Genomic DNA, 14,920 nt, shown 5'->3' with positions numbered 1-14,920 from the left:
CAGAGACCTATATAGGCCCAAGCATGGAGACAGCTCCTAGCTTGTACCCTTCACTCTACGGCAGGACTTTTAGTGCAGCGGGCACACGTGATCGGCGGGCCGGGGAATGAATCCACAACCATGATCGGCCCCCAACTGCAATTTCATGCTGGCTGCCCAATTAACGGCTGAAAGGCTCAGCGCTGCCTGGGTGGGGGTGGGGGTGGGGGTGGGGTGGGGGTGGGAGGAGGGCGAGGGCTGAAGTCAATGCGGGAGTGGGGGAGTGCGGAATGAAAGCTCCCTGAAGGCAGAGGGCCGCGTCAGGGAGCTGAAGAATTCAGATGTCAAAAATAAATATTTTACAAACCTGGAAAAAATGTCCATGTATCAGAATCAGTCACCGTAACATAGAGCAGATGAAAATTCTGTGCAAACACTTTTATTTTTTAAATTAGTATCGAAAACCTCATCCTGCCCTTGGATGAGGCTTCCTCAGAAAGGCAGAGGCTGCCTGGCCGATTTGCCCACCCGCCAACTGTAACGTTGAAGGGGCAGGGAAAAATGATTGTCGATTAATACATTAATGGCCTTAATAGGCCTCTTTATTGTCGGCAGGTGTGCTGCTGAATCTCGCAAGCGCCTGCTGAACGAAGTATCGCACGGGATGCTCACCCGACGTCATCATGCGCTATTACACGCTTGAGCGTGTCAGGCGCACACCTGCACACCGAGCAAAAAATTCTGCCCTACTTGTGTAAATGGGTCTAATAGTTAATAAAGACTTACAGCTAACCTACAGAATATGACTTCTTTAACCGAACACCTTCCTAACATTCAAGAAGCCAGAGTTGATGAATGCAGAGACCACTTGGGTTGGAAGAAGTTACAGAAGTAGGAAAGAAGGGAGCTATGGAGGGATTTAAAAACAAGGACAGGAATTTTAAAATTGAGATGTTGCTGGGCCGGGACTCAATGCAGGTCAGTAAGCGCAGAGCAATGGTCGAACAGGACTTGATGTGAGTTGGGACAAGGGCAGCAGAGTCTTGGAAATGCTGAAGTTTACAGGATGCTGTCCAAGTGCACATTGGAATAGTCAAGCCTAGACAAAGATGTGGAAGAGGGTTTCGGCAGGCAATGTTACAGATACAACTGCAAAGGCATTTTAGTGAAAAATGGAAAGAAATGCAGAAGATGGCTCGATCTGAAGATGTAGCTTTGATGTTTTCTCTGGTGTCCAACAGGGACCTGGGAGATCGCAGCCACCTCACTGACCTTTATCGAGGAGGTAGGCAGTGGTCAGTTCGGCATCGTGCACATGGGCTACTGGAAAAACAAGTACCAAGTGGCCATCAAAATGATACGTGAAGGAGCCATGTCTGAGGAAGACTTTATCGAGGAGGCTCAAATCATGACGTAAGTCGATTTAACTGATCACAGGACGGTTCAATCTCTTGTGCTGACAGAGGGGTGGTGGATCTCCAGAGGATGAACAGAAAGAGAAAAAGAGAGAGAATGTGCAGATTGGATATTAACACTGGAGAAATGTTGTCAGATCTTGTCATGGGATTTAACACAACAGGCTCTCCGTCAGCTGCACAAATGGGGACAATTACCGCTCAGTCTGCATTTTATTATCTGTTGTTGGGATACTAAATGAACAGCAGACCCTTTGTGGCAGCAGTCTGACCTTTTCACCTCCAGGCTTTTTTTTCCTCTCCTCTTTTGCTGCGTCCAGTCCTCCCATTACTCCTCATGTGTCCAGTTCTGTTGAAGGGTCCAAATCTAGAATCCCCAATGGTTTCTGATCATTTGGTTTCCAGCTAATCATGTCTCATATATTGGGACACATCAGGCTGACTTTTCTGTGCCCCTGGCAGATGGGTTTCCCGTGGGGTGGGGGGGGCACACAAAATAGGGTGGGTGCCCATCCCACCGCCTTCCCACCCACCCGCCAGCTCACCCCCATAATATGGGAGGGGGTGGGGAGATGGGCGCTGAAATCAATAGCCGGCCCGCTATATTTAAATGAGTAGTTAAGGGTCAATTAGGCTGTCCGGCACCCTCCCAGCGTTATTCAGCCCATCGAGCTTACAGCACTGAAACAGGGCATTTGGCACAACTGATCCACGCTAGTGTTTATGCTGCACATGAGATTCTCCCACCCTTAGGGGATATTATGGGGGTGGGGGGTGGGGGGGAGGTGGGTGAACAATCAGCTTCCCCCCACCACGGAAGCAATGTTGGCATGGAGCCGGCCTGCTGCGGGCAGGCTAAGCAGAGGCCCAGTGGGACTTCCGCCCCTCACCGGGCACTCATTAACGACTGAAGGAGGAGGAGGAGGAGGAAGGCTGATGGATCCCGGAGACAGGTGAGTGCGGGGTCTTGGGCAGGGAGGGTTTGGGTAGGTCGGGGAAGGTGGAGGGGGTGGGTTTGAAGCTGAGGATGGGCAGGAAGAAAGGGAGAGCTCTACCTTTGGGGTGGGGGGGGTACCCCCTGATCCGAAAAGGACAGTCCCCGATGATAGAAGCACTCCTTCCTTCCCACCCTTTGAAGAAATTATTTTAAAAATCAGGCTGCCCACTCCCGCCCGACTGCCCACACCAAACGTTTCATGGTGTGGGCAGTGTATCTTCAGGGTCAATTGGCTTTGTAACAAGCCTAATTGACCCTTGATTATCTATTTGAATATGGCTGGCGGGCTGCTCATTTTAGTGCTCATCCAGCCCCATGTTATGGGGGTGAGCTCGGGGGGGTGGGTGGGAAGGTGGTGGGATGGGCACCCGCCATATTTTACATGCTCCCCCATTGAAAACACACTCAACGGGTGCACATAAAATGCAGCCCTTAGTTTCTTCATCTCATCCTATCAGCTTATCCTTTGATTCCTTTCTCCCTCATGCGCTTATCTATAATACAATCTAAATGGTACAATTCTAAAGGGGTTGCAGGAACAGAGGGAACTGGGGTGCATGTGCACAAATCATTGTAGGTAGCAGTAAAATAAAAGCAAAATAGTGCGGATGCTGAAGATCTGAAATAACAACAGAAAATGCTGGAAAATCTCAGCAGGTCTGGCAGCATCTGTGGAGAGAGAAACAGAGTTAATGTTTCGACTCCAATATTACTTTCTGTTCTGAGGAAGAGTCTTACTGGACTGGAAACGTTAACTCTGGCCTGGATTTTCTCTCCGTCATGGTGAAAATCCAGGAAATGACTGAAATTTCTAAGTCCTGCCCCCGAACCCGGCTTTCCCCATCTTCACGGGGATGGGACTGGAGTCGGGCCGGGGTTTGCGCATGTGCGATTCACAGAGGCAGCTGGTCATTTAAATCATTAGCTGCCTCTGCTGAAGGGGGAGTTTGGAAGAATGGGAGCATGGAGTCCGGAATGCGCAGATCAGGACAGGTAAGAGGAGGCCTGAACTTGATGGATTCTTATGGATAGCCAGGCAGAGAGTAAGGTACCCCTTTGGATAGGGTCCCAGGACACCTCTGGGAGACATAAGGCACCCTTTGGGAGAGTTGAGGCACTCTTTGGATTTGTTAAAAGTGAACATGATTGTGCAATTTTTACGCACAAACTCAGTGGAACTGTTATGGTGTAAAAGAGATATCCAGCTGTCCAGGAACTGTCCAGCTGTCCAGGAACTGTCCAGCTGTCAGGGAAAGGTTAAGGAACTGACCATCTGTCAAATCTGTCAAAGCTCTTCAGGAAGTGTCAAAGCTTTCAAAGAACTGTCCAATAATGCTAGGTGAGTTGGCATAGAGGGGTTAAGGGCAAAGTGTGGTGGGGCATGAGTTGGCACTAATTTGGCATGGGGTATGGGGCAATGGGAATAGGTAGAAGGGTATTAAGTAGGCATGGGGTGGGAGGAGCCATGGGGGTGAGTAGAGGGGCATTAAGTTGGCATAGAGGTGTGAGGGGCCGTGGGGGGATGGGTTGTGGGTATCTAAGTTGGTAGGAGTGTGGGGCCCATGGGGCATGGGGTGCAGCATGGGTTGACATAGATTGGCATGGATGGGATATAAGGAGTGTATGGAGGGGTTGTTGGCGGGTGAGGTCTGGAGGGATGTTTTTTGTTTTATTATTATTTTTTATTTATTTAAACACAGTGCTGGGGCACTGAGGCACGCCTTGCGTCCAGCCTGCCTCCGTACCCGGCAGCCTGGGGATTTGTTCAGGAGTTGCCCGCCCCGACTCCTGTTTCAGCCCACCCAGTGAGTCACTTGCTTAAACAGACCTGTTTGCTAGGCCATTTCAGAGGGCAGTTAGAGTGGACCACGTTGCTGTGGGTCTGGAGTCACATGTAGGCCAGACCAGGAAATGTCAGCAGATTTTCTTCCCTGAAGGACATTAGTGAGTCAAATGGGTTTTTCAAACAACCGGTAGTTTCATGGTCACAATTACTGAGATTAGCATTTTTTTTCCAGATGCAGTGAAACGAATTCAAGTACCCTAGGTTCTGTAGTGGGATTTGAAATCATGCCCCTGGACATCTGGAATACCAGTCCAGTAACAGAATCACCATTGGCCCATTCCCCATACTGTTCCTCTCACTTAGCTTTTTTGAAGTAAATTTGCCAAAAGCTCATTCATTTTAAAGTTTAACACCTTCCTGTATTTTTGTCCCAGTTCCCCTCTGTATTAACTCCCTCACATTTCTTTCCATTCCCAGTGCCTGACACTTGCCCAGTACCTATGAAGGCTCAGTGAGAGAAATGACTGTCGACATTCAGGAGTGGCAGGAGAGAACGGTGCTTTCATCTGAAGCTCCTCCCCCACTAACACTCACTGCGTTTCCAAGCAGAAATTGTGTACAGCTGGAGTAAAACTATTGAATAACCATGAATAGAGTACAGAAAGGATCTGAGAGGCAGAGAGAGAGCAAGGCTGATCTAGTGTCAGATAGCGAGAGATCAAGAGAGAGATGAACAGGCAGAGCTGGTGACAGAGAGAGAGAGGTAATCAGAAACAGGCAGAAACAAGGTAAAAGTTGAGAGTGAGAAACAGGTGAAAAGACTGACAAAAAGTTATGAACAGAGAGACAGGTGGATGTAGACAGGTAAACAGAGTGGGGAGAGAGAGAAAGAGAGTGAGAGAGGCGGGTAGAGAGGGTCTGGTGCGTAGACAGAAAGAGACAGTGAGAAATGAATAGATCAAGAAGGACAGAGAGAAAATGATAGGCAGGGTCTGAGAGATGTTACATGCACTGATTGGTTTACTCTTCCTTTGGTTTACAATATCTCCTGGGTTCGTCAATGATTCCTGAGTTACCTTTCAGTCCCAGCACATTCTCCTTTAATCCATGTCCAAAAATTTGCTTCAGGGTGTGAAAAGCAAATTTAGGACAATCAGCAAAAAGCATCTTTTTGCACACAGGGTGCTGAAGAGCTAGAATGGGATGACCTAATGACAGCTGTGAGGCTAACTGACTTCTTTAAGAAGCAGCCAGACAATATAATGGGACGACTGAGGTCTTCAAAGGATGAGACTGAGTAAAGACCAGATCACATGTAAGTTATTTGACCTACCATGGAAGGCTCAAAAGGGGGTAACACCAGCCAGATACTGATTCAAGACCTGAGCTTTATCAGCAACTCAACGAAGTGAGGGAAAACCTCAGGAATGACATATGTTGTAGATCAAACTTAACAGGTTCTTGTTATGTTGAGCAAGATTGATATCAATGTTGATCCCAGGAAAAAAGATTCTGTTAGCAAGGAGTGTTTGTGTAGCTGCTAGGTTTTATATCTTCAGTTCTGACTGCCATATAATGATATAGGTGCCTGCATGCCATTGTAATGCAAAGGTGCTCAGCAGAGCAAGAGTTAATTTGGGACTGGAGAATAGCATCCCCATGGTATGATGTGTAGAGTCACGTGGTAATAGATTGAGAGAACAGTCTAGAGAGCACACTCTGGTAGCAGCCTACCTGCAAGGAGCAGCACCATGTATGACAGTAACCTAGGATCTGTAAATGGTTAAAGATTAACAATGAATGGTTCATGTTTAAACATACAAGTCTCAAGATCCCATAATTGAGACACCACAGCTGGAATGAACCCATAATACAACATGGTGAGCAGCGGCAGTGATAATACAACATCGTGAGTAGTGGTGGTTATATGAAAGGTGTAATTTTAAATGATGAACCCAGAACAGGACCCCATGGTATGAGAAACTCAAAGCAGCTTAAGCTTGACCAGTGAGACATGCACCTATGAAGAAAAATTTAAGAAACAATTGAAGAAGCTTCACTACAGACTTAGAAGTTGAGGAATCCAACAGAGTGAGTGAAAGTCTATTGCAAGACCCTCGAGTGATGCAGAGTAAAAAGAAAAAAACCTGGTCAGATCATAAACTTGGGTGAGCACTGTTATGATGTGGCAGGTAATGTGTGTTAGGTGGACCAAATCCATAAGGAAACTTGGCCATGCTATTACAATGGTTTTGCAATTTGTACTTATCATGAGAAGATGTGTGCACTGAATTCAGAAGTAATGAGTCCACCAAGACATTTAGCGATTTTAAAAATTAAATTGAAATATTTATTAATAAAATAAAAGATTTCAGGCACATACATAAGACTACAATTATTTACTACTATAATAGCTCCTAAAATTCCTAATTAACCTGACTCCCAGTTACACACCCCCTTTAAGGTAACAGTCCAAAATAGATTTTAGATTTAAAAATAAAACCAGCAAGTTAACCCAGTACCCACATGGCAGTGGAATTCCAAATGGCTTTCTCCAACTTCAGTTACTGGACATAGCAGGCTTATGCACAAATGGCTGGAGGCTTCTTGAAGGCTGTTTCACACTCTCCTGTTAGATCTTACACAGCCCTCTCCTCACATAGCCTTTCATTCTCCTTTATATACGTGTCTCTCTCTTTAATATGTGAATTCCATTGTTCCATATGTCTTTGGAATGGTACCTTTTCCATAACATAAAAACTTTTGTGTTGCCAATATTGTCAGTAACCTTTGAGAAAAATAAATGCACTCCTTAGCCTTGCCTATCTGGCTAGTTGTAAACAGGCTAACCGCCCTTTGAAATCCAAACAATCCCTTCACTTACCTAAAAATGCAAATTCCCTTCACACCTTACATGCTAAGCCAGCATCCATATTTAGTCATTAGCATTTTAAACACATTTCTACACCTAGCTTATTTTGACAATTTCAAGCTTGCAGTCTACCTGACTCCAAATGTAATTAAATTACACAGACAGGACCAACTATACTCACACCCAGAAACCTACTTTACAACAAACTAGAACAATATTATGAAAATTATTATACTTTTGTAACAGCACACCTACAAAAATTACAAGACCCTTGAGTGATGCAGAGCAAAAAGCTGTTCAGATCACAAGTAGGACGAGCAACACAAAAGATTGCACGAGCCTAAGTGAAGCAGAGTCAAAGGACCTGGACAGTTCATGAGACAGTGAGAAAAAATACAAAGCAGAAGCTATACATGCATTTGAAAATAAGTAGCACTCCCAGGGCTCAGCGTCCAAAGGGCAGCTGAAAGAGAGCTGCAGAGGGGGTCTACAGCCTGACTATAACACATGGTGGCCAGGCTGAAGTTAAAAAAAACTGGCTAGCAGAGTAAAGAGAGAAACCTTCAGAGCACTGTGAAAAACAAGGAAAAAGCTTGCAGAGTTTAAGAGAAAGGGAACCCTTTTTAGTCGGGTCCCTAGCCTCCTTTATAGAGGAACAAATTGCTGCTGTTTTAAAAGTTCCTGCAGAGTTACAACACAGATTACGATGACAACCCTTCCAAGCATTTTGTAAATGTGGAAATCCTAGTTTTAAAAGCACTATAAATTGAGAGGAAATAGGTTCAAACACACTCATTCTAAAATAAGGAAAGCAGATTTTGTCCCAAATGAAGGGATAGCCAAGCTTCAAGCCCAGTGCAGTACAAAGAGCTGGAACTCTCTGAACCTGGATTGATACATTTGTTGCAAAATTCAACACCTGCAAAACTTTTCTTTCAAAGTTGAGGAGCCAAAAATGTTCCCAGCAACAAGACTCAAAAAAAACAGAGGGAAGCCAACTATATCCCAGCAACTACAGCCTGAGTTATAAAAATATGGTTACTGCATTGACAGTCTTAAAGGGGCAAGAACTTTATTTTATTCATTCATGGATTTTGGCTTCATTGGCTGGGCCAGCATTTATTGTCCATCCCTAGTTGCCTTTGAGAAGGTGGTGGTTAGCTGCCTTCTTGACCGTTGCCGTCCACATGGTGTAGGTACACCCACAGTGCTGTTAGGAAGGGAGTTCAGGATTTTGACTCAGTGACAGTGAAAGAATAGCGATATGTTTCCAGGTCAGGATGGTGAATGACTTGGAGGGGAACTTCCAGGTGGTGGTATTCTCATCTATCTGCTGCCCTTGTCCTTCTAGATGGTAGTGGTTTTGGGTTTGGAAGGTACTACCTAAGGAGCCTTGGTGAATTCCTGCAGTGTATCTTGTAGATGGTACACTCTGCTGCTACTGTGCGTCTGTGGTGGAGGGAGTGAATGTTTGTGGATTGCTACTAATCAAGCGGATTGCTTTTTCCTGGACGGTGCCAAGCTTCTTGTGTGTTGTTGGAGCTGCACTCATCTAGGCAAGTGGGGAGTATTCCAAAACACTCCTGATTTGTGCCGTGTAGATGGCGGACAGGCTTTGGGGAGTCAGGAGGTGAGTTACTTGTCACAGGATCCTTAGTCTCTGACCTACTCTTGTAGCCACAGTATTAATATGGTTTGTCCAGTTCAGTTCCTGGTCAATGGTAACCCCCAGGATGTTGATAGTGGGGGATTCAGTGATGGTAATACCATTGAACATCAAGGGACAATGGTTAGATTCTCTCTTGTTCGAGATAGTCATTGCCTGGCACTTGTGTGGTGTGAATGTTACTTGCCACTTGGCAGCCCAAGCCTGGAAATTGTCCAAGTCTTGCTGCATTTGGACATGGACTGCTTCAGTATCTGAGGAGTCTTGAATGGTGCTGAACATTTTGCATTCATCAGTGAACATCCCCACTTCTGACCTCATGATGGAAGAAAGGTCATTGATAAAGCAACTGAAGATGGTTGGGCCTAGGACACTACCCTGAAGAACTCCTGCAGTGATGTCCTGGAGCTGAGGTGACAAACCCCCAACAACCACAATGATCTTCCTTTGTGCTAGGTATGACTCCAACTAGCAGAGAGTTTTCCCTCTGATTCCCATTGATTCTAGTTTTGCTAGGGCTCCTTGATGCCACACTCGGTCAAATGCAGCCTTGGTGTCAAGGGCAGTCACTCTCACCTCCCCTCAGGAGTTCAGCTCTTTTGTCCATGTTTGACCCAAGATGGAACATGGAGGAACCCAAACTGGGCATCAGTGAGCAGGTTATTGCTAAGCAAGTGCTGCTTGATAGCACTGTTGATGACCCCTTCTATCACTTTACTGATGATCAAGAGTAGACTGACGGGGTGGTAATTGGCCAGGTTGGATTTGTCCTGCTTTTTGTGTACAGGACATACCTGGGCAATTTTCCACATTGCTGGTTAGATGCCAGCATTGCAGCTCTACTGGACCAGCTTGGCTAGAGGCGTGGCAAGTTTTGGAGCACAAGTCTTCAGTACTATGGCCGGAATGTTGTCAGGGCCCATAGCCTTTGCACTATCCAGTGCCTTCAGCTGTTTCTTGATGTCACATGGAGTGAATTGAATTGGCTGAAGACTGACAACTGTGATGCTGGGGACCTCCAGAGGAGGCCAAGATAGATCATCCACTCGGCACTTCTGGCTGAAGATTGTAGCAAATGCTTCAACCTTATTTTTTGCACTGATGTGCTGGGCTCCCCCATCATTGAGGATGGAAATATTTGTGGAGCCTCCTCCTTCCGTGAGTTGTTAAATTGTCCACCACCATTCATGACTGGATGTGGCAGGACTGCAGAGCTTAGATCTGATCCGTTGGGATTGCTTAGCTCTGTTTATCACTTACTGCTTATGTTGTTTGGCATGCAAGTATTCCTGTGTTTTAGCTTCGCCAGGTTGACACCTTACTTTTAGGTATGCCTGGTGCTGCTCCTGGCATGCCCTCCTGCACACTTCATTGAACCAGGGCTGATCCTCTGGCTTGATGGTAGAGTGGAGGATATGCCGGACCATAAGGTTACAGATTATGTCCGAGTACAATTCTGCTGCTGCTAATGACCCACAGCGCCTCATGGATGCCCAGTCTTGAGCTGCTAGATTTGTTCGAAACCTATCCCATTTAGCACAGTGATAGTGCCACACAAAATGATGGAGGGTATCCTCAATGTGAAGATGGGACTTTGTCTCCACAATGACTATGCAGTGGTCACTCCTGCCAGTACTGCCATAGACAAATGTATCTGCAGCAGGGAGGTTGGTGAGGATGAGGTCAAGTATGTTTTTCCCTCTTGTTGATTCCCTCACCACCTGCTGCAGACTCAGTCTAGCAGATAAGTCCTGTCGGTCAGTCCAGCTCAGTCAGTAGTGGTGCTAACGAGCCACTCTTGGCGATGGACATTGAAGTGCCCCACCCAGAGTACATTCTGTGCCCTTGCCACCCTCAGTGCTATCTACAAGTGGTGTTCAATATGGAGGAGCACTGATTCATCAGCTGAGGGAGGGCGATATGTGGTAATCAGCAGCAGGTTTCCTTGCCCATATTTGACCTGATGTCATGAGACTTCATGGGGTCCACAGTTGAGGTTAAGGACCCTCAGGGCAACTCCCTCCTGACTGTATACTATTGTGCCCCCACCTCTGCTGGGTCTGTCCTGTGGTGGGACCTGACATACCCAGGGATGGCAATGGTGCTGTCTGGGACGTTATCTGCAAGATATGATTCCGTGAGGATGACTATGTCAGGCCGCTGCTTGACTAGTCTGTGAGATAGCTCTCCCAATTTTGGCACCAGGCCCCAGACATTAGTAAGGAGGACTTTGCAGGGTTGAGAGGGCTGAGTTTGCCATTGTCGTTTCTGGTACCTAGGTCTATGCCGAGTGGTCCACCTGGTTTCATTCAACTGAGTGGCTTGCTAGGCTATTTCAGAGGGCATTTAAGAGTCAACCTCATTGCTGTGGGTCTGGAGTCACATGTAGGCCAGACCAGCTAAGGACGACAGATTTCCTTCCCGAAAGGACATTAGTGAACCAGATGGGTGTTTACAACAATCGGCAATGGTTTCATGGTTATTATCAGACTTTTAATTTCAGATTTTTCTGCCATGGTGGGATTCGAACCTGGGTCCCCAGAGCATTATCCTGGGTCTCTTTATTACTAGTTCAATGACATCACCACTATGCCATCACCGCCCCTCATTTAAAGCTGTATCTACAACAAAAAAGCAAACATCCATGGACAGAAAATTACAAGAGACCCTAGAGAGTGTGCAACTCCCAATAAAGCGCCAAGGGCAACAAGAAACCCCAGAGAGAGGGCAACTCCCAATAAAACACCAAGGGAAACAAGAGGTCCCAGAGAGGGCAACTCCCAATAAAGTACTGAGGGCAACAACAGGTCCCAGAGTGAGAGAGCCAAAAGACCCCAGAGTGAGGGACACAGATGGCAATGCAGAGTGAGCAGATGGCAGTGCATGAAGGAAAGCTATCTGAGGTAACTCAAAAGAGGCATAACTTGCAAAACATAAATGATGCTGTTCTACAGGAAAATGTTCACAGCAAAGCTGAACTGGAAAATTTGAAGTGCAAGATTCAAGCTGAGTATATGCCTTTGAAAATGTACAATTAGCTGAAGTCTTCAATGAGCCAAACTGTTCGAGATCTGAACAAACAAATTTCAGAGACAATACAAAGGTATCAGCAGAAAATAACAACCCACCATTCCGCAGTTGGTAAATCAAAGCAGAAGTTGGGAAAACAGCCAGGCAAAACAGCAGGCAGAAAAGGTACACAATGAAGTTGTGACCCTGAAAGACTCCTTGAAGTATCAATATGTAGCCATGGAAAAACATGACGAGCTAAAAAGGATGTTGAATATTATGTCCAGTAAAAGCTGTATTGGAACTATCAGTAGCAGTGAAACAATACACTGAAGCCCAGAGTGAGTTGGCAAGAGGTCAACAGGAGATGAGTTGTAATTAAAGAGAAATGCAACTCGAAGGAGTGCAAAAAGTGAATCAAATGGAGATAACCAAGTACCAGAAACACAGAGTACTACTACCATTCCTCCAAACATGACAGACTGAGATGTACAAGAACTGTCAAGCCTCAAGACCATCTGAATTTGTAAAGTCAGAGACCTGAGGTGGGGAAGAAGGGATAGCAAGTAAATATTGTATTGCAACATTCCATTGGAAGGGAAGAAAGTTTTCTTTGTAGAAGAATGGGGGATGTTGTATGATGTTGTTTGTATGTGCCTGCATGCCACTGTAATGTAAAGGTGCTCAGCAAAGCAAGGGTTAATGTGGGACTGGTGAATAGCACTGCCCATGGTATGATGTATAGAGTTACATGGTAATAGACTAAAATAACAGTCTAGAGAGAACACTCTGGAAGCAGCCTACCCGTATGGAACAGCACCATGCATGACAGTAATCTGGGATCTGTAAATAGCTAAAGATTAACAATAAATGGTTCATATTTAAACATATAAGTCTTGAGATCTCATAATTGAGACATCACAGCTGGAATGAACCCATAATACAACATGGTGAGCAGTGGTGGTGGTAATATAACAATGACTACTATAGTTTTTCCAGTTTTAATATTTTTTGGTTAAATTTAGGCATCTTTGAGTTATTTTTAGCAAAAGAATTTAGTATCATACACCTGGGAAAGAGGCCACTTTGCCCATCATACCTGTGCCATCTCTTTGAAAGAGCTGTTGAATTTAGCCAACAGCCCAGCTTTTCCTCATAACTCAGTGGTGTGTTACAGTTCACTCAGGAAGTCCAAGCTGCTGTGGTGATACGCATTTTTGCATGCAGGTTGTAGTCCGGAGCTATGGATAATGATGGTAGAGGCTCCAAATTTCTTTCCATCACATGGCTGACCAGGAATCTCTCCCACTCTTAACCACCTGCTAATGGCGTGTTTTGGAAGGATTTACAGGTTGATATTCAACCTGTTTGGCTGTGCTATGAACGCACCTTCCATGGCCAACAAGTCCTTGGGTGGGACTTGAACCCAGAGCTTCTGGCTCAGAGGTCCACTGTGCCACAAGACCTATAACACTGCAAATTAGTTCACTTTGATAGCACATTCCAGATTTTAACAAATCTCTGTGTGTAATAATTTCTCCTCATTTCCCCCCCAGTTCTTTTGTCAATTATTTTAACTCAATAACCTCTGCCTACTGATTCACTTGCTTAATATTATTGCTCTATTTTGTTAGCCTTGGCTCAGTGGGTAGCACTCTCACCTCTGACCTCTGAGTCAGAAGGATATGCCAGTGCAGTACTGAGGGAGTGTTGCACTGTTGGAGGTGCCACCTTTTGGATGAGATGTTCAACTGAGATCCTGTCTGCCCTGTCCGGTGTATGCAAAAGATTGATGACATTATTCAAGGAAGTGATTTTCCTCACTGTCCTGGGGCCATTATTTACCTCTCAACCAACATCACTAAAAGACAGATTTATCTGGTCATTTATGTCTTTGCTGTTTATGAGATCTTGCTGTGAGCTATAAGGATGCCATATTTCCTACATTACAACAGCAACCACACTTTAAAAAGTACTTCATTGGCTGTGGTGCACTTTGGGACGTCCTGTAGTTGTGAAAGGCACTATATAAATGCAATTTTCTTTCTTTGTTGCTAGGAAGCTCTCTCATGAGAAGCTCGTGCAGTTATATGGTATCTGTACACAGGGTGGCCCTATCTACCTGGTCTTTGAGTTTATGAAGTATGGCAGTCTGTCAGAGTACCTCAGGATCAATCGTGGGGCTTTCAGCAAGGAAACCCTCCTGGGCATGTGCCAAGATGTGAGTGAGGGGATGACGTATCTGGAGAGCAACAAATTCATCCATCGGGACTTGGTAAAGATTTTTGTCTTTCTTAAATTAAAGTGCAATTTTTGTTTTAAAGAAAACTGTTATTGTGCTAATGAGCTGTGCCATAGGAACGTAGGAAATAGAATCAGGAGTAGGCCATTTGGCCCATTTCACCTGCTGCACCATTCAAACAGGTCATGGCTGATCATCTACCTCTACACCATTTTTCTCATTATCCCCATATCCATTGATGTCATTAGTATCCAGAAGTCTTATCAATTTCTGTCCTGAACATGCTCAATGATTGAGCTTCCACGGTCCTCTAGGGTAGAGAATTCCAAAGATTCACCACCCTCTGAGTGAAGAAATTCCTCCTTATCTGAGTCTTAAATGGCTTTCCCATATTCTGAGACTGTGTCCCCTAATTCTAGATTCACCAGCCAGGGGAAAACATCCTATCCACATTTACCTTAGCGAGAGCTTGTAAGGATTTTGTAAGTTTCAATGAGATCACCTCTCATTCTTCAAAACTCTAGAGAATACAGGTCCAGTTTCCTCGATCTCTCCTCATAAGACAATCCTGCCATCCCAGAGATTAGTCTGGTGAATCTCCGTTGCACTCTATCTATGGCAAGCACATCCTTCCTTAGATAAGGAGACCAAAACTGTAGATAATCCTGCAGGTGCAGTGTCACCAAGGCTCTATACAATTGCAGCAAGACATGTTTACATCTGTGGAAAAATTCCAGGTTTCACTTTTAGCTTAGCCTGAATTAGCCTGGCTCATCTGGCATACAAAGGATTAGGTACCTAGCATTGGCACCACCTCCTCAGGCTATAGGGAGGGGCAACAGTTATCCTGGGTTCTTGCCCCTGATCAAGTAACACCAGTGCTCATCCATGAGTATGGGGCAAGGTTTGATTATAATTCCTCCCAGAGTCCAATATCCTGCTGATAGTTACTCT

General features: G+C 45.4%; 1 protein-coding gene across 1 annotated transcript in view; it reads left to right on the top strand.

Moving 5' to 3' along the window:
- The window catches only part of LOC144686013 (tyrosine-protein kinase ITK/TSK-like), a 72,614-nt gene that overhangs the window by 47,187 nt on the left and 10,507 nt on the right, over positions 1–14,920 (top strand). The window contains exons 12-13 of the mRNA XM_078551133.1: positions 1,221–1,392; positions 13,783–13,999. Of these exons, the coding sequence (XP_078407259.1) occupies positions 1,221–1,392; positions 13,783–13,999 (389 nt within the window). The remainder of the gene's footprint in view (positions 1–1,220; positions 1,393–13,782; positions 14,000–14,920) is intronic.

The sequence above is a fragment of the Cetorhinus maximus genome, chromosome 10 (genome assembly GCF_964194155.1).
Source record: "Cetorhinus maximus chromosome 10, sCetMax3.hap1.1, whole genome shotgun sequence".
Taxonomy (NCBI): domain Eukaryota; kingdom Metazoa; phylum Chordata; class Chondrichthyes; order Lamniformes; family Cetorhinidae; genus Cetorhinus; species Cetorhinus maximus.
The sequence above is the reverse complement of the archived record's forward strand: the minus strand, read 5'-3'. Positions and strand labels throughout refer to the sequence as shown.